Source organism: Gobio gobio, assembly GCF_949357685.1.
Source record: "Gobio gobio genome assembly, chromosome: 25".
Classification (NCBI taxonomy): domain Eukaryota; kingdom Metazoa; phylum Chordata; class Actinopteri; order Cypriniformes; family Gobionidae; genus Gobio; species Gobio gobio.
Genome location: NC_137121.1, coordinates 13,468,190 through 13,491,245, shown reverse-complemented (window position 1 = coordinate 13,491,245; position 23,056 = coordinate 13,468,190). Strand labels below are relative to the sequence as shown.

At 38.9% G+C, this 23,056-nt stretch overlaps 1 protein-coding gene across 1 annotated transcript; it reads right to left on the bottom strand.

Annotated features, from left to right (window-relative positions):
* Positions 1–3,630: 3,630 nt before the first annotated feature.
* LOC307121824 (major histocompatibility complex class I-related gene protein-like) lies at positions 3,631–20,827 on the bottom strand (the record flags this gene model as incomplete). Its single annotated transcript, XM_079809581.1, has 8 exons — positions 3,631–4,355; positions 5,597–5,713; positions 5,804–6,082; positions 6,406–6,684; positions 19,333–19,449; positions 19,531–19,737; positions 20,106–20,177; positions 20,794–20,827. 8 exons carry the CDS (start codon positions 20,825–20,827, stop codon positions 4,294–4,296), a joined length of 1,167 nt encoding a protein of 388 aa, XP_079665707.1. The 3' UTR covers positions 3,631–4,293.
* Between the last annotated feature and the right edge of the window lie 2,229 nt (positions 20,828–23,056).

The following is a 23,056-nucleotide window of genomic DNA, read 5'->3' as shown; positions in this document are numbered from 1 at the left end:
GAGCTGCTGGGTCAGGTCAGAAAGCTGGGCGGTCAGGGAGTCCACAACACGTCCTGTGGCAGATAAATCCACTGCATGCTTGCCCAACAGGACACCCTGGAACTTGACGGCGTTTAGAACGGGATCGCTATTCGCCTGGTCCATACCTCTTGGTGGTCGGATTATTCTGTTATAAGGTAAGGATGAGGGGAAACCAGGGTTATAGCAATCAATAGTCTTTAATGGGTATGACCTCGTCCAAGGAAAAACATCAACGTAAATGTAGGCAACAGTCAGCGCCAAAACAGAATCAGCCAGCAAACTGGAAAACGGAAACACAAGTCCCACGAGGACCGAAGGTCTGGTACCCAGAGCTGCCTATAGCCAGGCAGAGATAGATCAGGCCGTTGAGCGGGTACAAGCCGTGGGTTGGGGTAGATCAGGTCAGAACGGGTCTCTCTGCAAACAGGCACAGCTCGATAATTCACAGTCTTTAAAGTACACGTACTCACAGCGCATTAACGTATAACCACGTAGAACGGACAGGACAAGACAGGAGATACGTAGAAGTCTCTAACACTCAGTGAAGGAATAATCCGACAACAAGTCCTAGAAGGAGAGGGAATAAGAAGCAGTACAATCAAGGGAACAGAGAGAACAGGTGGGGAAACGAATTGGACAAGGAGACACAGCTGAGAGAGATAATGAGCGAAGCATAAGGATGAGCGTGATGAGTGAGTGCGTGCGTGAATGACCACAAGAGGGAGACAGAGAAAGGAAAACCCAGGATCATAACAGCAATTGTATATCGACATGAAATATAAATTCAAAATGGCCTACGTGCATTATAGCTGCATATTTATACTCGAAAATGCTTTGACACGCTACCACGGCGGATGACGCCTAAGGGAACGTCTGCCAATTCCACCAAGTGGTTGAAACGTATAATTTGTATTAATTAAAATTACTTTTTTAATGTTGAAATTCCAATGTTTTGTTGTGCATTACTGAGTCAGTTTTACCAATACAATCAAGCTGAGGAATTTGGTGGAATTGGCAGACGTTCCCTTAGGCGTCATCCAACGTGGTAGCGTGTCAAAGCATTTTCGAGTATAAATATGCAGCTATAATGCACGTAGGCCATTTTGAATTATATGTCGATATACAATTGCACACTTAAAACTGATAGTAGTGTTTATAAGACTGGCGAATCTATAGAACAATGGCAAGGGAAACTAAATTTACCGCACTCCGAGAGCCTCCTAGTGGTCGGGAGCATTTCCATTGAGTTGTAGCTTTTCCGTTGTGTTGTGGCTTGTTTCCGTTGTGTTGTGGCTTGATTTCGTTGTGTTGTGGCTTGATTCCGTTGTGTTGTGGCTTGTTTCTGTTGAGTTGTGGGTTGATTTCGTTGTGTTGTGGCTTGATTCCGTTGTGGCTTGTTTCTGTTGAGTTGTGGCTTGATTCCGTTGTGTTGTGGCTTGATTTCGTTGTGTTGTGGCTTTATTTCGTTGTGTTGTGAACGTATGTATGCTTTTTCAATTTCGTTGTGTTGTGCACTACTCGGCCACCGTAAACCAGATCGAGCTACCAAGCAATAGACATGCCGTTGAGGATTAAAAAATATTGTGCAGTGCCTGGGCTCAACAGTAATGCAACATGTAAGTAACTGTGTTCATTCTAATGCCTGATCTGAAATGTAAATATTCATGTACAGTCAGATGTTCTTTGTCTGTGTGTCAGTAAATCAACTCATTTCATGACCCCTTTCATTTCTTTTTGGAAACCATTGTATCCAGGACATTTAAGTCAAATATGCAGAAAAAAGTATTTTTATTTCGTAGTTTGTTTGGCTAACAACAAACAAAATCTGCAGCACTTGCACCCCCTGGCAGATGATTAGCTTTTAATTAAACAAGTTTCGTTCAACTCTTATAAGTGTAGTTATTTTATTTGTTCTTAAGCTTCACACAGATTTTAATATTTAGCCAGTCATGAAAAAAAATGTTTTTTATTTTATTGACAATCCTTTGACCACAAAAAGGGCTTTCACATTTGTCAGAAACATTCCACCATGACTAACACTGGCCAACTATCAGTAGACCTGCAGACATAGAATTATATACACAACTTTTAATTATCTGTTATAGTGAATTATAGTGGGAGTTGTGTAGCATCAAATTAGTAATGAACAATAGACCCTTTTTCAGTTAGTAAACATTGTGACGTTTTTTTCTGGGTGGAGCTTAAGTGGAGGCAGAATGATTGCCCTGACCACTTCACTAACGCTAGCTAGCAAGTTTTGTTAGCATGTTTTTTTTTAACAATGACTGGAGCAAATCCGATTTTATTTGAATATGTAAGGTCACTCACTGATTGAAGAGATGATAATAATAACTTTAAATCATAAGCAAATACTTTGCAGTTAGGTTTGAAATTAAGGTATCTTGCTTTGTGAATATGATATTTACACATCATACAAATAAGTTTAAGACATCCTCTAGCTCTTCGCTTTCAGAAAAATCAGAGTGATAAAGAACCTTAGTGATAGAAATATTACACAAGAATTAAGGAAGCTGAAATTTGAAGCCAAATTTTTTTTGAGAAGTAGAACAAGTGTAAAATAAATTCTTCCTTCTCTTGGCAAAAAGAGCAGAGTGGGGGAATTTTTTGGTAAAATGTACTTAATATTTATTACAAGGGTAATAATGATGAATCATTTTAAATGGATTTCTTTTATTTTTTATTATTAAATAAGAATTTGTTTGGCACTGTCCATATGAAATGTAACATTTGGGAAAAGTGCTAACCCTTTCCCATAAGCCTGAATAATTGAATAATTACTAACAGTGATGAAGTTCCTTAAAAATTGATTTGTACATTTAACATCTAATATTAACCCCTAAAATTGATGAGTGATATTCAAACGCAAACTACAATATGCTTTATAAGATTTCCCCAAAACAACAGATTAGCAGGGATAGTCTTTGTAAGCTTCGGGAGACACCATTAGAACCAAGTGTGCCACACGAGTGCTGAAAAGTGAAGCCACAGTGTCTCGATAGCCCCCGAGGTGACTGGATACAGAATAGGTCATAAACCCCGCCCTCTCCATGAAATTAGATTAGTTTGAAAAACTAATCAATCAAATTACACTTCAAATACATTTTTTCCAAAGATGGTTTCTGTCATTGTTGTCATTCTGTCTGGTTTTTAATCACACTGATGTTAGTTCAAGTGTTCGTTCTTTAAATAAGTTTGGTTTTAGTTAGTTATTTAATGCTATAAAAACAGGGGTGTGACATTTTGATTGACAGCTGAGATTGACAGCTTCTCTGAGGGAAGTAGTCACTGAGGCACCAACGGACATTTTTTGGGAGATTGGAGCTTTAACTTTAATTTCTACATTTTACATAACGGTTTATTTCACAAAAGTTGTTGATTAGGGGGGATTGTGGGCAGGACCTTGATATCGCGGCTCCATCTACTGCGCAGACTCGGGCTCCAAGTTGCTACTGCGCACAGTCCAGACCAAAGAGGACTTCCCACCGTCTCGTTCACTCGGATGTACGTCCTTGCTTATGTTGCATGAGTGCCCACTATACTGGCGGAACCCTTGCAATGTGTTTAAATGGAACTCACTAAGCCTTTGATCACTTGGAATTGATTAATTATTACATTATTATATTGTATGCACACAGTACAGTAGTATACATCAACGGAATTAAGGTAGCAGCTCTAAAAACAAAAAAAGATGCCTAAAACAATGTATGAATAAATAACTAGTGCAATATAAATATAATTAAAACAATATGCACAGTATACACAGCTGTTAATATAGACTAGTACAATGACTGTGTATCCTTCGAGGTCTGGCGCTGTTCCATAGATTGCTGCTTCTGCAAAAAGTTTTGTGCTATCAAAGCAGTCCTGCAGTTGTGCTGTAGCATCTTCTGGCCAGATTGTAACTGTTTGGATGGAGGGTCTTGACTTGCGAATGAAGGGGTCTGTATGCTGGTGTCAACAATGAAAGGTGATCAGACTGTCCAAGAGGAGGATTGGGGAAAGCTCTGTGTGAGTCTTTAATGTTGGTGTACATATGGTCTAAAGTTTTAGAGCCTCTGGTGGAGCACTGCACATGCTGATAGAATTTAGCACTTTTCATAAATCAGCCTGATTCAAATCTCCTGCAATTATGAGGTGATCATCCGGTCAGCACGGTATAGCATCCGGCTAGTTAATTCCACAGCTCCATCAGGGATTTGTGCATTCAGCTTCGTCTCCGTAAATATTAAAGCACAACAATCCCTCAGTGTCCTATGTGTGTTCATCCACAGCCGTGCTTCGTCCATTTTGTTGGTTAACGCCGCAAATCTTGGCTGTTCAAAAATAAAAATAGAAAAAAGAATAAATATGAATAAATGAATATAACTGTGTTAATAAAACAGTCGGCTTAAGGTATAGTTACAAGTATTAAATGTGGTTAAATGTCAAATTAATGCCAATATAAAACCATAAGGCGAGCGTCAGTTTTGCTACCAAAATCCCTCAGCATTGACGCTTTCATGCCACATGCAAGATAGTCTGCTACACTTCCACGACTACACTATTTAAAGGGGTCATATGATGGTTCTAAAAAGTGTTCAAATTTTGTGTATTTGGTTTAATGCAATGTGTTTACACAGTTTAAGGTTTAAAAAAGTCATTATTTTAGACATACCATACATTATTGTTGCTCCTCTATGCCCCTCCTTTCTGAAACGTGGCGATTTTTACAAAGCTCAATGTTCTGACAAGAGCGGTGTGCTCTGAGTGGCCAGTGATCCAGTGCATTGTGATTGGCCTGAATACCTTAAGCGTGGTCATGGAAATTTCTTGCTGCATACCATATTTGGAACATTCAGCTCCCGAAGCAATATTGACAGGTGATAATGTTGGTACTAACTTATCAATTCGAGACCAAATCAGATCTCCAAACTGATCGATCAACGTTGCCAGCACGACTGCACCAGAACGTATCAGATTGGTAAATTTGCATTTGAGATCATAGAAATGACAAACAAGCGCTACTCTATCTGCTCAAAACTCGTGTTTGAAAAGTCAGTAGCAAATTCGTAAAAAATTAAAACATACTACAGGCTGTGTGCTTTTTTCTTTGCGTATACATTTGGGCAGTGTTATGAAACTCTGCCCCCCCATACTGACGTAGATTTGAGGGGGTGAGTTTGAATAAAGCGTTTTAGGAAGATGTGGCTGAGCCTTAACTTTTATAAAGAATATCTCTTTGGGTTTGAGACTTTGAGCTTTGTAACTCTGCAGATCTTATACATGCACAAACAGCTACATAACACTCTAAAGGGAAAACAGGAAATCGCATCATATGACCCCTTTAACAAATAAGGAAGTAACTAAAAATACTTACTAGATGGAGTAGAATAGCCACTTCTACATTAATCTAAATACCAAATGAAGAAATAAGGCAATATTATACCATAAACATCAAAATGAATAGACTATATATACACCAAATTTAGGATATACACATATTGTCTTATAGGAATAGCTGAAATTTCCATTATGTTGTTCTCTAAACCCATATCTATTTTAATTCTTATCGTACCTGCACGTCGTCTTTTCCATACAGTTATCGTAGCTGAAGCCCCAAACACCATCATCAGAGCCAAAACCGCCAGAACTGAAGGAATCACTGAATAAAATGGTTCCCTGTGATCATATTCTGAAAAATGAGAGAACCAAAGACTGAGAGATTTACTTTAATTCTTTATGTTTTGATTGTTAAATTATGTTTTCTGTAAGAGCTCATTACCTAAAGTGACGTCCAGTTTGTTGTCCAGACTGAGGTGTGTGGCAGAGCAGGTGTATGTGTGTTTGTCTGCACTGATCTCCAGACTCTTCCTCATCTGGTACGTCCCGTCACCATTGGGCAGCAGATCTCCTCCAGTGATCTGATGATCAGATACAGGCTGCCCATCTCTCAACAGGGTCAGGTTGATGTGACGAGGGTAAAATCCTGTTGCCAAACAACTCACACGAAACCCTCCAGAATCTGAGTTTGTTTTCTGAACCAGTCTGACTCGGGGTTTCACTGCAGAATGAAACATTAAGAGAAACATGAATAAGAGAATATACCTATAAATATAAATGAATGAGGTAACACTTTTTTTTAACAGTGTCCTCATATGTTACACATTAGTAATAACTATAAATTACGCATAATTATATGCAACCCTAAACCAAACCTAATCCTAACTAGTATGTAGTACCAGTACTCAGTACTTAAATGTATAATTACGCTGTAACAAAGACACATTGTGTAGCCATGAATTGTTCCTGTATGTGATTATAGTATCATTGCATTGAACTTCAGATTATTTTTCTCTAAATTAAAGAAAATACACGAATATGTACCTTTTCTGTTTACTTGAGTTCCTCTCTTTTTGAGGTAATTGTTCAGGGTTTTTATGCAGGCTGGGTAGAATATAGTCTCATGACGCCACATGGACAGTTCCAGAGATAGTTTTATTTGTTGTGCCGTGTAATTTAAAGAACCCTGATATGTGAATTTGCCATCCAAAAAATGCAGTTCATCAATTGTAGAGCCTCTAAAAGCATTCTTTGTGATCATTTGGCCAGGTTTATCATTTTCAAGCTGTTCACAAAGAAACATCACCTGATAAACTGCATGACCTGCTTGGAAAGGGGGGGAAATATGTCAACACATAGAAACGTGAGTCTAGATCTAAATTAAACAAATATTTAAGTTCATAAGAGCGATTTTATAAATTTGTTATGAAAATAAACTTTTATTAATTTTTCATGTGTCTATCTTTCATTCATTGACACAAAACACAGTCACAGAGTAATTGATATGATCATCTGTCTCAAAGCCAATCTTAATTTAGCCAAATGAACTTACTTTCTGTGTGGTTAATGGGTCTCAGATAATGTGATCTTCTCATAAAATGAGCAATCATATAATTACTTATGGTATTGAGGTGATTTGGATCCACCGCATCATCTTCATTTGTAGTATTTCCTCTTGCGACATAGCTTCTTGTGTCAGAATCATAATATCCTACTGTGATATCATCCAACATAAATGTGCCAGTTAATTTAGGAAATTGTGTTTCTCCTTTAATGTAAGTTATAAGCACCCACAAAGAGTGAGAACCTGTAAAAAAAAAACAATAATGGGGAAAACAACGAAACCTTTTTTTTAAAAAAACAATCGAGTGTCAGTGGATAGTAAACATAACATATCCATGGAATGGGGGGAGGGGTCTTGGGTGTTTAAGAAAAGGCTGCTGCCTAACTCCCAACAAAAAGCCTCTGTTTTTTACAGGACGACCAATAATTTGCTCAGCAATGACTGTACAAATTTAAAGACAATATGGGAAAAGGACATTGGGGCTATTGGGGATGAAGAGTGGAAAATAATTTTATCAAAAACAGATAAATATGTAAGAGAAGCTAGAGGGCAATTTACACAGTTCAAAATCATACACAGATTCTATCTGACACCTCTTAGACTTTATAGAATGGGTCTGACAAATAATAATGATTGTTGGAAATGCCAAAAGGACAGAGGTACTTTTATCCACTGTATCTGGGAGTGTCCACTTATTCAACCTTTATGGCACCAAATTTTAAATATTTTGAGCAAATGGTTTGGAACAATAATACCATTATCACCAAAACTATGTCTTTTGGGGCGCAGTTGCCAAATATTTCAAGTGGAGAGTTCACAGTGATCATGGTGGCTGTCTCTGTGATGGCTAGAGTCATTCTGAAACACTGGAAAACTCTCAAAATACCAGAATTAAAAGAATGGGTCAACATAATGACAAAGACAGCCTCATATGAACATTTGCTTTTTTGCTTTTCCTTTATTTTGTACCCAATTTAATGTTGATTAAATACAACCATCAGTAAGATTCAGCAAAAGGTTTGATACACAAATTACACTGTAAAAAATGATTCCTAATTTTACGGAAAATAAAAGATTTTTTTCCCCATTTTATTTTAAATTGTACTCAAAGCTCTGTAAAATTACAAAAAATATCTCTAAATTAACAACTCGGCTGTTATTTTATGTATTATTACATTAATGACAAATTACAGTAATTCAGATTTTTATACAGAACAAATTACTGTATTTTTTATACAGTATTTTTTTCTGTTTTCTTAAATTACATACAAATTTATGTAAAATTACAATATTAATCTGTAATTAAAAAGTTAAATGATAAAACTGTCAAATTAAAGTAAAATATCCTAATAAAAATAAACCGAAAAACAATGTTATTTTACAGGTATTTCCTGAATTATTACGATCAAATACCTTTACTGTAAAAAAAAAATAGTACAAAAAAAAAAGGTCAAATGACTGGCAAAAGCGACTGCCAAACAAAAACTCTAAAATTAAAGTAAAATATCATTTAAATAAAGTGCAAAAAACTTTAACAAAATATTCCTTAAATGATTACAGAAAAACCCTTATTTTACAGGTATTTCCTGAATTAATTCAAATGACTGGCAGCAACAGAACATTAAACATTAACAGATCTCTCAAGATTTCAGAATCTTCACTTATTACAATACAGTTTGACTTTATTTCTTTCATACAAATGTTCTTGTAAGGTTTAGATGCTGATGTCATATTGAAAAAAGACACATTTGATGTCACCATTATGGTGATCAGTGTGTGCTTTATTTGGCCTCTTGACCCTTGACTTTTTAACATTAGCATGAATTTTTAACAATGGTACTCAACTTTGGACCTCGAGATCCACTTCACGCAGAGAGTGATTTGTTCTCCAATCGCTCTAGCGGTACTTCGATGTCATATGGCAATCGGTCTGCGCAGCGCGATGCATCTTAAACAAGCTTAAGAACTACAACTCATTTCAGCCACAGCCTTATATGAAACGATGTTGATGTTATATTGGTCAAATAATGTATGTCACCATTATGGAAAATCAGTGTTTGCTTTATTTGGGCTTGTGACCTTTTTGCCTTTCTAAAGCAAGTTTCTTTTAAGCAATTGCAGTAGTGTTTCATGATAAACACTTGAGCATTGCAGAAGTGAAAGTTTCAAAATGTTGTCAGCATTATATTTTCTAGGGGTGAATTCTCACTTATAAATATATCTGTATTTGGTTTATTGATAGCAAAGATGTATATAAAAAAAGGTTTTCTATTAAACAATTATTGCCTCTGGAAATACACTCTTAGGCATCATTAGTTATCATACAATCCTCAACAGTGGTGACAATAATTATTCATACTGCAGTGCATGCTGGGATTTTTGTGGTGATACCCAGCATGCATTGCAGCATGAAACTTTTTGTTTGTCACCATTGCTGAGATTCATATGCTGATTCTTGATGTCTGCAGTGTTATCCCTGAAATTGTTTTAATACAAATTATTTAGGGACAATAAACATAAACTCCAACAGATTTGTTCAATTACTCCATGATTTTCGTTTGTTGGACGAAACAAAATGTAAGTTTAGGCTGTGTTTACACTCAAAAAATTATTTGACGATACTTTATTTAAACAATTTATTTTGTTTAAGGTTTTCATTTTGAAATAACTAAATAAATCAACTGAAGATAAAATAAGACATTAAATCTCTGAAGATCTCAGCAGAGGAGGATTAAACAACTCCACAAACAGCATTACCAGCTTCATGCATTACTAATCAAATTGACTTTATTTCTGTTTCACCATGATGGATAAGTGTTTGTTTTAGTTGGACTCTTGACCCTTGGCTCTTTAACATTCGTTTTTTTTTTCTTTGGCTGTTTTAACTGTGTTTTTAAAAAAAACACTTTAATTACGCCAAGACAAGCCAAAGAGAAAACGTGATATTGTGACTTTGGCTTATTGATGATGATGACATCATCATGTAGTGGCTGAATCACTAATCTCATGCAGACTCAAATGTTCTGGTTATAGAGGTAATGTGTTATAAATTTTGTATTTACGTGATGTTATTTGTGTTATTCTACAGCATGAGATCCAGCACTGTTATGGTAATTGAATAATATTCAAGATTTTAAAATAATGTAGTGCTCAAAATTGTGACTAATTCTCTTTTATTCTTACAATTTGCTTTTCTTTGCCATAACAAATGTGCTTTATAAACACACAGTTAAAGCAGTCAGCGAAAAACTCAAGTTAAAGAGTCAAGGGCCAAGAGCCCAACTAAAACGAACACTCCATCATGGTGACCTAAAATTTCAATACCACTGAATTCAAATCTGTTAGTTCAATTAACTAAAAGTTTTTAATTAAATGCTGTTGAAATCTTAAGTACATTAAACTGGAAATGTTTTGTTTTTTCAACAAGACAAAATTAACTTTTTTAGGGCAACGAGTTTCCATAAATTGTTTAAGTTCAATCAACCTGTATAGGCTTACAGTGTGTGTGTGTCCGAGTTAAACTGTAATTGAAATCAATTTGAGCGCTACACAGTTTTAAAATTACACATGATAAATTATTGCTGAAAACCTCTTTTTCCATTTTGATGTAATTATGACAAAACATTGATTAGTATTAGATGCTATCAGTGCAAGTTTCTATGACTATAGTCATTTAATAAATAACTTACAACTAACATTTCACTGCTTTACAACATACACTGTTGTAGAGAAAATCTAACATATGAAGTGAAGGATCAAGAGCTCAAAAGCAAACACTGATCTCCATAATGGTAGCATCGGATTTTACGAATAAAACATCAACATCTAAACCTCTGTTAATTCTCAATAAGAGCTTCTGTAGACATCTGACAGAAAGTAAATCTGGTTAATAATGAGTGAATCTGTTAAGGCTGTCTGTGGAGTTGTTTAATCCTCCTCTGCTGGGATCTTCATAGATGTAATGTCTTTTATCTTCAGTTGATTTCATCCAAGGCTGTGGATGAAGTCAGTTGCAGCGCTTGTGTTTCTCTTTTATTCAGTGATTCTGCTGGTTAACAGCACATGTTCATCATTAATGCTCAATCATCACTTAATTATCCCATTAATGTTTTAACTTTAAATTGGATAATATGCATTCTGAGCAGTGTTGATTTAACACAGGATTTTGCTGAGTACCTGCAACTTCGTAGTAATCCTGAAGACATTGTTTAACTTGTTCAGGTGCGTTCGATTTTTTGACAAGCATGCATTAAAAACACTGTTAAAGGAAAACGAATGATAAAGATTCATGGGTCAAGAGCCAAACTAAAGCAAACACTGAACACCATAAAATAAATAAAGTCTGGATTGTAATAAGTGAAGATGCTGAGATCTTGAGAGATCTGTTGTTTAATGTTGTGTTGGGATTTAAAGGGTTTCTGTATCGTCTGTTATGGGTCATCATTGTGGTGAAGAGTAGAGCCTGTGCTTCAGTCCAGAATTGGCCAGTATTCATTGGCATAATGCTGTGTGTGTGTTGCTTCATTCAAGAGGAAATAACTGTGTAGCTGCTGATGCAGTGACAGTTACATTAAGTCATGCATGTGTGATATTTCTGAACTGCAAGAGATTTACATTTTACAGTGAATCTGTTTGTAATAATTCAGAAAATATTGGTAAAATAAGAGTGTTTTCTGTAAAAGTTTTTTGTACTTTATTTAAGTTAGGGTATTTTACATTTATTTTATGGTTTTAGTTTGGCAAGCCGCTGCTGGCAGTCATTTGAACATTTTAGGAATATTTTTTTTACAGTGAAATTTGATCGTAATTCAGGAAATAACAGTGTTTTTCTGTAAAACATTTAAGGAAAATTTATGTTAAAGTTTTATTTAAATTAGGATATTTTACTTTAATTTGACGATTTTTGTTTGGTAGCCTACAGTCATTGACCATTTTTTACGATTTTTTTTTTACAGTGTCACTGTCAAGTATGGGGCATAAAACAGATTGTTTACATAATAGCCTATATTTTAAAGATGTTATGCCGATAAGAAAAGATGGGTGGGTTTTTGTTGTTGTTTTTTTATCATTACCCTTAATCTTTGGTAATAATGGCAAAAAAAGAAAAAAGCCTGAGGACCTTGACATGATCAAAGCTGTTGAAACTAAATCTCTGCAAAATTGTATCATACAATATCTTTATTAATGAATCATATTCCTTAGTTATGTTTTTTAATTATTAGGTAAAACATGTCAGTTTTTTTGTTTTTTTTTACTTTTGGATCTTAAAAGACAGACACTCCAACCTTATTAATCTTTAATAGCCCAATCCACCTGACCTCACCATTAGCTGTGATTTTCACTTTCAGTTTTTAAATCTTCAGGAATATTCTTCACTATATAGCAACAACGCAAAATATCTTGATGTCAAATACAACATATACAGATTTAAAAAATACTCAAGGTAACGTAAGGCATTAAAGCTAAAAACCATAAGCAGATCATGTTATGTGCTACGTTTAAGTCACCTAAATGTCTACGTTCCATGAAACATTTTATATAACACTTACCTCTTGTTGAAGCTGCTGGAAGTAAAATGCTGATAATGAAAATAATTCGGTCCATAATGGCAGAAAAATTCCAAGGAGATGTGCGCTGTGTGATTTGTGCTGTTGTAATGCCAGTAAACCAATACTGTACCTGACCATTCCGCTATCTTAAGTGAGATTCCAATCCGAAAGCAGCGAACATGTTCAGTTCGAAGGGTACTGCGAACGGCGTAGGGAACATTGATACATCACTTCACAGGAAGTGGAGAGTGAAAATCACCCAACTGTCATTGCACTTTGCGTGTCTGAACTAACAGCAAATTGTACTTTTTGTGATTCACAACCAGAGAATATCTTACATCTTTTTTGCATTGTGATCATACAATACAACTTTGGCAAGGCATTTGCCAGCTCATTGTAAACTAATATATATATATATATATATATATATATATATATATATATATATATATATATATATATATATATATATATATATATATATATATATATATATATATATACTTTTTTAGCTTGCAAAATATTTAAATGTAAAAATATGAAAGTTACCTCCAATTTTTCTCACTTTCAAGAAGATATCAAGATCTATATTAAATCCTTATCTACCTCCTGTAACAAAAAGGCTACGTTTTATTATCATTATTTTATGTTTTGTGGGGGGGATTGTTTTTAATTGATATTAATTGATAATTTATTTATTTACTTTTATTTTTGTTTGCATTTATTTATTTTTCTCTCTCTCTCTGAATTCAAATGTGATGTAATGTTGTCTGTCCCTGAACCTCTGGCTCTCCCTTCTGGCTTATGGCTCACACTTCACTTTTGTATTCTGTAGGCCTAAGTAAATAATAAAAAATAAAAAAACTTTCAAAAACGTATAGCCTATGCCGCTCGGTGTTTTGAGTGGTGAGCGCAGTTCTCTCACAGTGAAATAATTACGGTGGTGAGTGAATTGGGCTATTAATTAACTATGCATCATGCGTTCAGAGCTTTTATAAGCACTAAGTTCCCGTACGAACTGAAAAGACCGATTATCAGCGCAACACGACTGAAGCCCCGTTTGGTCTATTAAATTGTGCACGAGTGATACTCCGTACACGTTCACCAGTGCGCTCCGCGGATCAGCATACTCTACGCACGTTCACCAGCACGCTCCACGAATCACCATACTCTGCACAAGTTCACCAGCATTCTCCACGAATCACCATACTCTGCGCAGGTTCACCAGCACGCTCCACGAATCACCATACTCTGTGCACGTTCACCAGCACGCTCCACGAATCACCATACTCTGCGCAGGTTCACCAGCACGCTCCGCGAATCACCATACTCTGCGCAGGTTCACCAGCATGCTCCACGAATCACCATACTCTGCGCAGGTTCACCAGCACGCTCCGCGAATCACCATACAGGTTCACCAGCATGCTCCGCGAATCACCATACTCTGCGCAGGTTCACCAGCACGCTCCGCGAATCACCATACTCTGCTCAGGTTCACCAGCACGCTCTGCGGATCAGCATACTCTGCGCACGTTCACCAGCACGCACCGCGAATCACCATACTCTGCGCACATTCACCAGCGCACTCCGCGAATCAGCATACTCTGCCCGCATTCACCAGCGTGCTTCGCGAATCAGCATACTCTGCGCAGGTTCACCAGCACGCTCCACGAATCACCATACTCTGCGCAGGTTCAACAGCACGCTCCGTGAATCACCATACTCTGCGCAGGTTCACCAGCATGCTCCGCGAATCACCATACTCTGCGCAGGTTCACCAGCACGCTCCGCGAATCACCATACTCTGCGCAGGTTCACCAGCACGCTCCACGAATCACCATACTCTGCGTATGTTCACCAGCACGCTCCACGAATCACCATACTCTGCGCAAGTTCACCAGCACGCTCCACGAATCACCATACTCTGCGCAGGTTCACCAGCACGCTCCGCGAATCACCATACTCTGCGCAGGTTCACCAGCACGCTCCACGAATCACCATACTCTGCGCAGGTTCACCAGCATGCTCCACGAATCACCATACTCTGCGCAGGTTCACCAGCACGCTCCGCGAATCACCATACAGGTTCACCAGCACGCTCCGCGAATCAGCATACTCTGCGCAGGTTCACCAGTGCACTCCGCGAATCACCATACTCTGCGGACATTCACCAGCGCGCTCCGCGAATCACCATACTCTGCCCGCATTCACCAGCGCGCTTCGCGAATCACCATACTCTGCGCAGGTTCACCAGCGTGCTCCGCGAATCACCATACTCTGCGCAGGTTCACCAGCACGCTCTGCGAATCACTATACTCTGCTCAGGTTCACCAGCACGCTCTGCGGATCAGCATACTCTGCGCACGTTCACCAGCACGCACCGCGAATCACCATACTCTGCGCAGGTTCACCAGCGCACTCCGCGAATCACCATACTCTGCGCACATTCACCAGCGCACTCCGCGAATCAGCATACTCTGCCCGCATTCACCAGCGCGCTTCGCGAATCAGCACACTCTGCGCAGGTTCACCAGCACGCTCCACGAATCACCATACTCTGCGCAGGTTCACCAGCATGCTCCACAAATCACCATACTCTGCGCAGGTTCACCAGCACGCTCCGTGAATCACCATACTCTGCGCAGGTTCACCAGCATGCTCCGCGAATCACCATACTCTGGGCAGGTTCACCAGCACGCTCCACAAATCACCATACTCTGCGCACGTTCACCAGCACGCTCCACGAATCACCATACTCTGCGCAAGTTCACCAGCACGCTCCACGAATCACCATACTCTGCGCAGGTTCACCAGCATGCTCCACAAATCACCATACTCTGCGCAGGTTCACCAGCACGCTCCGCGAATCACCATACAGGTTCACCAGCACGCTCCGCGAATCAGCATACTCTGCGCAGGTTCACCAGCGCACTCCGCGAATCACCATACTCTGCGGACATTCACCAGCACGCTCCACGAATCAGCATACTCTGCGCAGGTTCACCAGCACGCTCCACGAATCACCATACTCTGCGCAGGTTCACCAGCACGCTCCGCGAATCACCATACTCTGCGCAGGTTCACCAGCACGCTCTGCGAATCACCATACTCTGCGGACATTCACCAGCGCGCTTCGCGAATCACCATACTCTGCGCAGGTTCACCAGCACGCTCCACGAATCACCATACTCTGCGCAGATTCACCAGCATGCTCCGCGAATCACCATACTCTGCGCAGGTTCACCAGCACGCTCCGCGAATCACCATACTCTGCTCAGGTTCACCAGCACGCTCCGCGAATCAGCATACTCTGCCCGCATTCACCAGCGCGCTTTGCGAATCACCATACTCTGCGCAGGTTCACCAGCGTGCTCCGCGAATCACCATACTCTGCGCAGGTTCACCAGCGTGCTCCGCGAATCACCTGTAATAATTTCACTTCTGGGCCCAAACAAGGGACGGCAATTATGTAGTGATTTTACCTTCGTCCATCCAAGGACGTTAAGTAAGGTAGTGATTGGTACTCACGTCACCGCGGACGTTAGATTTTTGGATCACACGTCACTTAAGGTGTGGTTATGAGTACATCAGATGACCATCTTCCCTCTCTCTTAGTTTGGGACACTAGTCAAGGTCTTTTACCTTGGCTGTATGAGAACACTCCACACAGGAGGCGGTTCAATCATTCAATCAACCAAATGTCGTCATTGTCACTATTTTTTGATAAATAATTGAGGAAAAGACTTTCAGATATTCAAATGAAATATTAAAAAGGAAAAAAAAAAACATTGCCATCTTTACATTGAAGACAGCAGTTAACTTATGTGCATGTCATTTTTAAGTTATCTGAACAAATTTCTTTCATTCAAGCTAAAAATTGCGAATTACATTAATTTCCGGATGCTAGTTCCCTTTTTTCTTCAGATTCTGAAAAAAAAAAAAAAAAACTTTTTTTTACATTTAGAAGAATTTAAATATACGATCAAGCAGTTCTCATTTACTTACTAGTTAGACTGTAAAACAACAGTACTGAAGAATTCACTCATTAGACAGAAACTAGGTCGTAATACTGGATTTTGCTAAAAGAAATGTAGGCCTGCGTTTACAGACAAGGCTTGGATTTGGCCTTAATTTAATTAGGGCATTTAAGTAGCTTTTATAAACTTGCCTTAGAAAAAAACATTACTTTGTGCTACCTGCGCACGTTCACCAGCGCACTCCGTGAATAAGCATACTCTGCCCGCATTCACCAGCGCGCTTCGCGAATCAGCATACTCTGCGCAGGTTCACCAGCACGCTCCACGAATCACCATACTCTGCGCAGGTTCACCAGCATGCTCCACGAATCACCATACTCTGCGCAGGTTCACCAGCACGCTCCGCGAATCACCATACTCTGCGCAGGTTCACCAGCACGCTCCGCGAATCACCATACTCTGCGCAGGTTCACCAGCACGCTCCACGAATCACCATACTCTGCGCACGTTCACCAGCACGCTCCACGAATCACCATACTCTGCGCAGGTTCACCAGCACGCTCCACGAATCACCATACTCTGCGCAGGTTCACCAGCACGCTCCGCGAATCACCATACTCTGCGCAGGTTCACCAGCATGCTCCACAAATCACCATACTCTGCGCAGGTTCACCAGCACGCTCCGCGAATCACCATACAGGTTCACCAGCACGCTCCGCGAATCAGCATACTCTGCGCAGGTTCACCAGCGCACTCCGCAAATCACCATACTCTGCGCATGTTCACCAGTGTGCTCCGCGAATCACCATACTCTGTGCACGTTCACCAGCGTGCTACGCGAATCAGCATACTCTGCGCAGGTTCACCAGCGTGCTCCGCGAATCACCATACTCTGCGCAAGTTCACCAGCGTGCTCCGCGAATCACCTGTAATAATTTCACTTCTGGGCCCAAACAAGGGACGGCAATTATGTAGTGATTTTACCTTCGTCCATCCAAGGACGTTAAGGTAGTGATTGGTACTCACGTCACCGCGGACGTTAGATTTTTGGATCACACGTCACTTAAGGTGTGGTTATGAGTACATCAGATGACCATCTTCCCCCTCTCTTAGTTTGGGACACTAGTCAAGGTCTTTTACCTTGGCTGTATGAGAACATACAGTTCAATCATTCAATCAACCAAATGTCGTCATTGTCACTATTTTTTTGATAAATAATTGAGGAAAAGACTTTCAGATATTCAAATGAAATATTAAAAAGGAAAAAAAAAACATGGCCATCTTTACATTGAAGACAGCAGTTAACTTATGTGCATGTCATTTTTAAGTTATCTGAACAAATTTCTTTCATTCAAGCTAAAAATTGCGAATTACATTAATTTCCGGATGCTAGTTCCCTTTTTTCTTCAGATTCTGAAAAAAAAAAAAAAAAAAAAAGTTTTTATATTTAGAAGAATTTAAATATACGATCAAGCATTTACTTACTAGTTAGACTGTAAAACAACAGTACTGAAGATTTCACTTATTAGATAGAAACTAGGTCGTAATACTGGCTTTTGCTAAAAGAAATGTAGGCCTGCGTTTACAGACAAGGCTTGGATTTGGCCTTAATTTAATTAGGGCATTTAAGTAGCTTTTATAAACTTGCCTTAGAAAAAAAACATTACTTTGTGCATCTTGAGACAAAAAAATGGCACTGATTTATTTTAAGATATGTCAATGCAAGTTGCTTTTAGTAAAAACAGCTCAAACATGCAGTTTAGTCTGGGACTATAGGCTTAAGCCTTGTCTGTGAAACCGAAGGATACAAAAATAACATTTAAAAGCTGTCAGGGTTGGTGAAGTGAAAGGAGCGAGGACTCAAAGATGCAGAAATTTTGGGCTTTTTAATGATAATAATAAAATAAAACAAGACAAAACAAACTACCCCGAGGGAAAAACAGACTTGGCTAGGCTAGGCTAGGCTAGGCTAGGCTAGGCTAGGCTAGGCTAGGCTAGACTTGACTTGACTTGACTTGAGCAGGAAAACATGAGGTACATTTGATGACGATTCCGCACTGGACTGCAAACACAAGGAGATTAAATAGGGAACAAACAAAAGAGGGTAACGAGGGAAGACAGGTGGGGCAAATGAACCAATGATCAGGAAACAAGGTGGGCGGGGTTAGAAAATAGACATGAGCACATGGCACAAAGAAACACTTGACAAGACATGTGCTCACACCAAACATGACATGAACATGCAGCTAATGAAAACTCATCAGCTGCATGTTCACACAAAACTTGACAACATGAAAGCACGCAGCCAGTGAAAAACACCAACCACGTGCTACACAACATAAGACAAAACATAACATGAAAGCACACGGCCGATGTAAACATGATGCTACACAGAACACAACACACAGACAGAAGAGCACACGCTCACATGACAAGACAGAGCGCACGAGAACGAGCGAATGCTCATTCTGTGCGCTCGAGACAAAACAAACACGCGGAGCATGAATGTCCGAATCCCAACACAAAACTGAAACCCAAACTAGACCGAAGTGCTGGGATTCGAACACCACGCCCGCACACAAAACACAAGGACAGAAGAGCACGCAGCTAGAGCATGCTCAAAGCTGCTCGCACACACAAGACAAGACAAACAATACAGGAGTGTCAGGGCTCTGTCACAAAACCATGAATAAACTAGACCGAAGTGACAGAACCCTGACAAAAGCAGCAGAATAATCACAGTTTGATGAAGACACTGTGTAACATGAAAAAATGTTGCATAATTATTCATGCCAATGACATTTTAAAATATATTTTGTATTTATCTTAAGCATCACAGGCTCACTGGATCATTTACCACTCATTCCAGTTTTTCTCCTACATGCTGGTCTCCTCCTGCAGTTACATATGACACCTCCAGTCCCAAACACCAACAGCAGAGCCAAAATTATCAGCACTGAGGGAATCACTGATTTAAATGGTTCACCCGGATCAAATTCTGAAACAAACAAGTTAAAATGTCACAAACACATTAGAAACACAGTTCTGTAGAATATTTGACTTTTTCACACCTCATTACCCAAATCAATATCCAGTTTGTTGTCCAGACTGAGGTGTGTGGCAGAGCAGGTGTATGTGTGTTTGTCTGCAGCACTGATCTCCAGACTCTTCCTCATCTGGTACGTCCCATCACCATTGGGCAGCAGATCTCCTCCAGTGATCTGATGATCAGATACAGACTGCCCATCTCTGAACAGGGTCAGGCTGATGTGACGTGGGTAAAAATCTGTTGCCAAACAACTCACACGAGACCCTCCAGAATTTGTCAGCGTTTGTTTTCTGAATGAGTCTGACTCTGGGTTTCACTGCAGAAGGAAAGAATGGCAAAGAAAAATAGCTATAATAAAAGAGACTATTAATGACAAACTTTAAAACGTATGGCTACTGTATATAGATTGCATTATACCTTTTTCTGTTTACTTGATTTCCTATGCAGGGTTTTTATGCAAGGTGGGTAGTACAACTTCTCAAGACGCCACATGGACAGTTCTAAATAGGGTTTTATTTTTTGTGCCGTGTAATTTAAAGAACCATGATATGTGAATTTGCCATCAAAAAAACGCAGTTCATCAGTCGTATAGCCTCTAAAAGCACTTCTGGTGATCATCTGTGTAGATTTATCATCTCTCTGTTCACAAAGACTCATCACCTGATAAACTACATGACCTGTTAGGAAAGAAAGAAAGTGATATGTCCACACATTCGGCCTCAGGAGTCCTTTAGAAACTTCTAAAAGTCTAAATATTTAATTAACCTAATTGTGTAATATCTGACTCAAATCTGATCATTTAACCGCAGCTGGACTTACTTTCTGTATTGTTGACGGGTCTCAGATGACTTGATCTTGCTTACCTCAGGAACACATGGCACCAGGATGGCACTATGGGAAGAAGGCAAGCCGGCGGAGGCAGTGTGATGCTTTGGGCAATGTTCTGCTGGGAAACCTTAGGTCCTGCCATCCATGTGGATGTTACTTTGACACGTAAGAATTGTTGCAGACCATGTACACCCTTTCATGGAGTATTCAATACCCCAGGTATTCCCTGGTGGCTGTGGCTCTTTAAGCAGGATAATGAGCCCTGCCACAAAGCAAAAATGGTTCAGGAATGGTTTGAGGAGCACAACAAGTTTGAGGTGTTGACAAGGCCTCCAAATTCCCCAGATCTCAATCCAATCGAGCATCTGTGGGATGTGCTGAACAAACAAGTCCGATCCATGGAGGCCCAACCTTGCAACTTACAGGACTTAAAGGATCTACTGTTAACATCTTAGTTCCAGATACCACAGCACACCTTCAGGGGTCGAGTGGAGGCCATGTATGGGATGATTTTAGACTCAACATGATTAATAAATGCACACACAATTATCCATGAACTTGATAAATGTTGCAGACATGTTTTACTTTCCACAAACAAATGCCTTTTAACTTGTGTGTGCAAAATACAGAATTACATGAATGTGCAGTGATTTGTACAAATAGAGACTTTTGTATTATTGTAAGTCAGAATTTGTGTTTGCAACTAGTAAGATGTGCATTTGTGGATCCGGTGACATGCGTGCATTCATTGACTCGTTTGTGAGTCGAAACTCTTTGATTCATTTGGATTTTGAAACTTTCATTTCGCCGGTTTGGCCTTGCACGATCCACACACACAGCTGTCTAAGAAAACCTTCTGCCACTAGATGGCAGTATCTGCCAAAAAGACAACGGCACCGTGAGCATCATTCTGCCTATAAGACGCTTTATGTGTCCTCGTTATAAAGACGAGGAAAACGCTTTACAGTAAGCTAGCATTAAAAAGGTATTAATAACTCATAGGTTACTTTGTATAGGCAAGCAGATTAAATCAGGTTATGAACAACATTGTTCATCACAACATTTTTCTGCCATAGAAAACCATAATAAAATGCTTAATATGCAATATAGCGCATGTTCAATAAAGTGTATAGCCTACTAATATCACCGTTTTGAACAACATCTAGGAAACCCGTTATAAAGTAAAACGTAATGGGCTCATCTGTTTTTATGTACATATAGGCTACTACATCTCCTATTCTTTATTAGTGAGGTATGTACAGAATTTGTTCTTTTAATATCCCTGTCTGTAATTAAGCCACGTTAAGCGTACAGGAAAATGCTTTAAACGTGTAATTATAAATGCGTTGCGTTCATATTCTGAGCTCATCTGCCTTTTTTTTTTGCACATGCTTTATTAATAAGAGTTTGGTCTTGCACGGTCTTCTTAATGAGTTTTTCACATTAAGCGTTTTAGAATATTCCAGAGGAAACAATGTGAAACTTTGCGCATTATTTTGTGTTCATATTTTTATACTTGTAATTATCGCTGTCTTAATGCATTAATGCATCCTGGGCTCATCATGTACATAGTAAGCGTTTTCTCCCATAAAGTCTATTATAAAAGAAAACGCTTAATGTAGCTTCCTGCCGTAAAACGGTGATATTAAAAGGCTATGCACTTTATTGAACATGCGCTATATTGCATATTAAGCATTTTATAATGGTTTTCTATAGGATAAAAATGTTGTGATGAACAATGTTGTGTTCATAACCTGATTTAATCTGCTTGCCTATACAAAGCAACCTATGCGTTATTAATACCTTTTTAATGCTAGCCTACTGTTAAGCGTTTTCCTCGTCTTTATAGCGAGGACACATAAAGCGATATAGTGGCAGAAGGTTTTCTTAGACAGCAGTGTGTGTGGATCGTGACCAGCGAAATGAAAGTCTCAAAATCCAAATGAATCAAATATGATCGACTCACAAATGAGTCAATGAATGCACGCGCGTCATCGGCTCCATAAATGCACATCTTACTTGTTGCACACACAAATTCTGACTTACATTAATACAAAATCGTCTCTATTTGTACAAATCTTTGCACATTCATGTAATTATGTATTTTGCACACACAAGTTAAAAGGCATTTGTTTGTGGATAGTAAAACATGTCTGCAACATTTATCAAGTTCATGGATAATTGAGTGTGCATTTATTAATCATTTTGAGTCTAAAATCATCCCATAAGCACAGCCCTATCACTGGTTGACAAACTATTGTAATATGCGGACAACATATATATATATATATATATATATATATATATATATATATATATAATATTTTTAAATGTAACAATTTTGTACCGTATCCATGCAATTTTCTACGTAAACGCTATCTCCCCCTGGTTTTCTGCAGCTGTGCGCGCTTCCTGTATGTTTACAAACAAATTGGTCTATACACAAAGTTCAATACATTATAATTTATTCAAGTTTAGGCTTTTTATCATATAAAGTGTTTCAATGTTAAATGTTTCAATATCCAATGTAGTCCTTAACAGTAAAAGCTGCATGAATATTCATTATAAAATAGCTTTAGACGTGGTTCCTGTAGCTGACTGAGCATGGCGCAATAACGCGGGTTCGATCCCCAGGGAACATAGCTATACTGATAAAGCATTAACTACCCAAACCAGACAACAATAGTAAATATAACCCAGCTCCCACGCGAACCCGTGCACGTTTGTA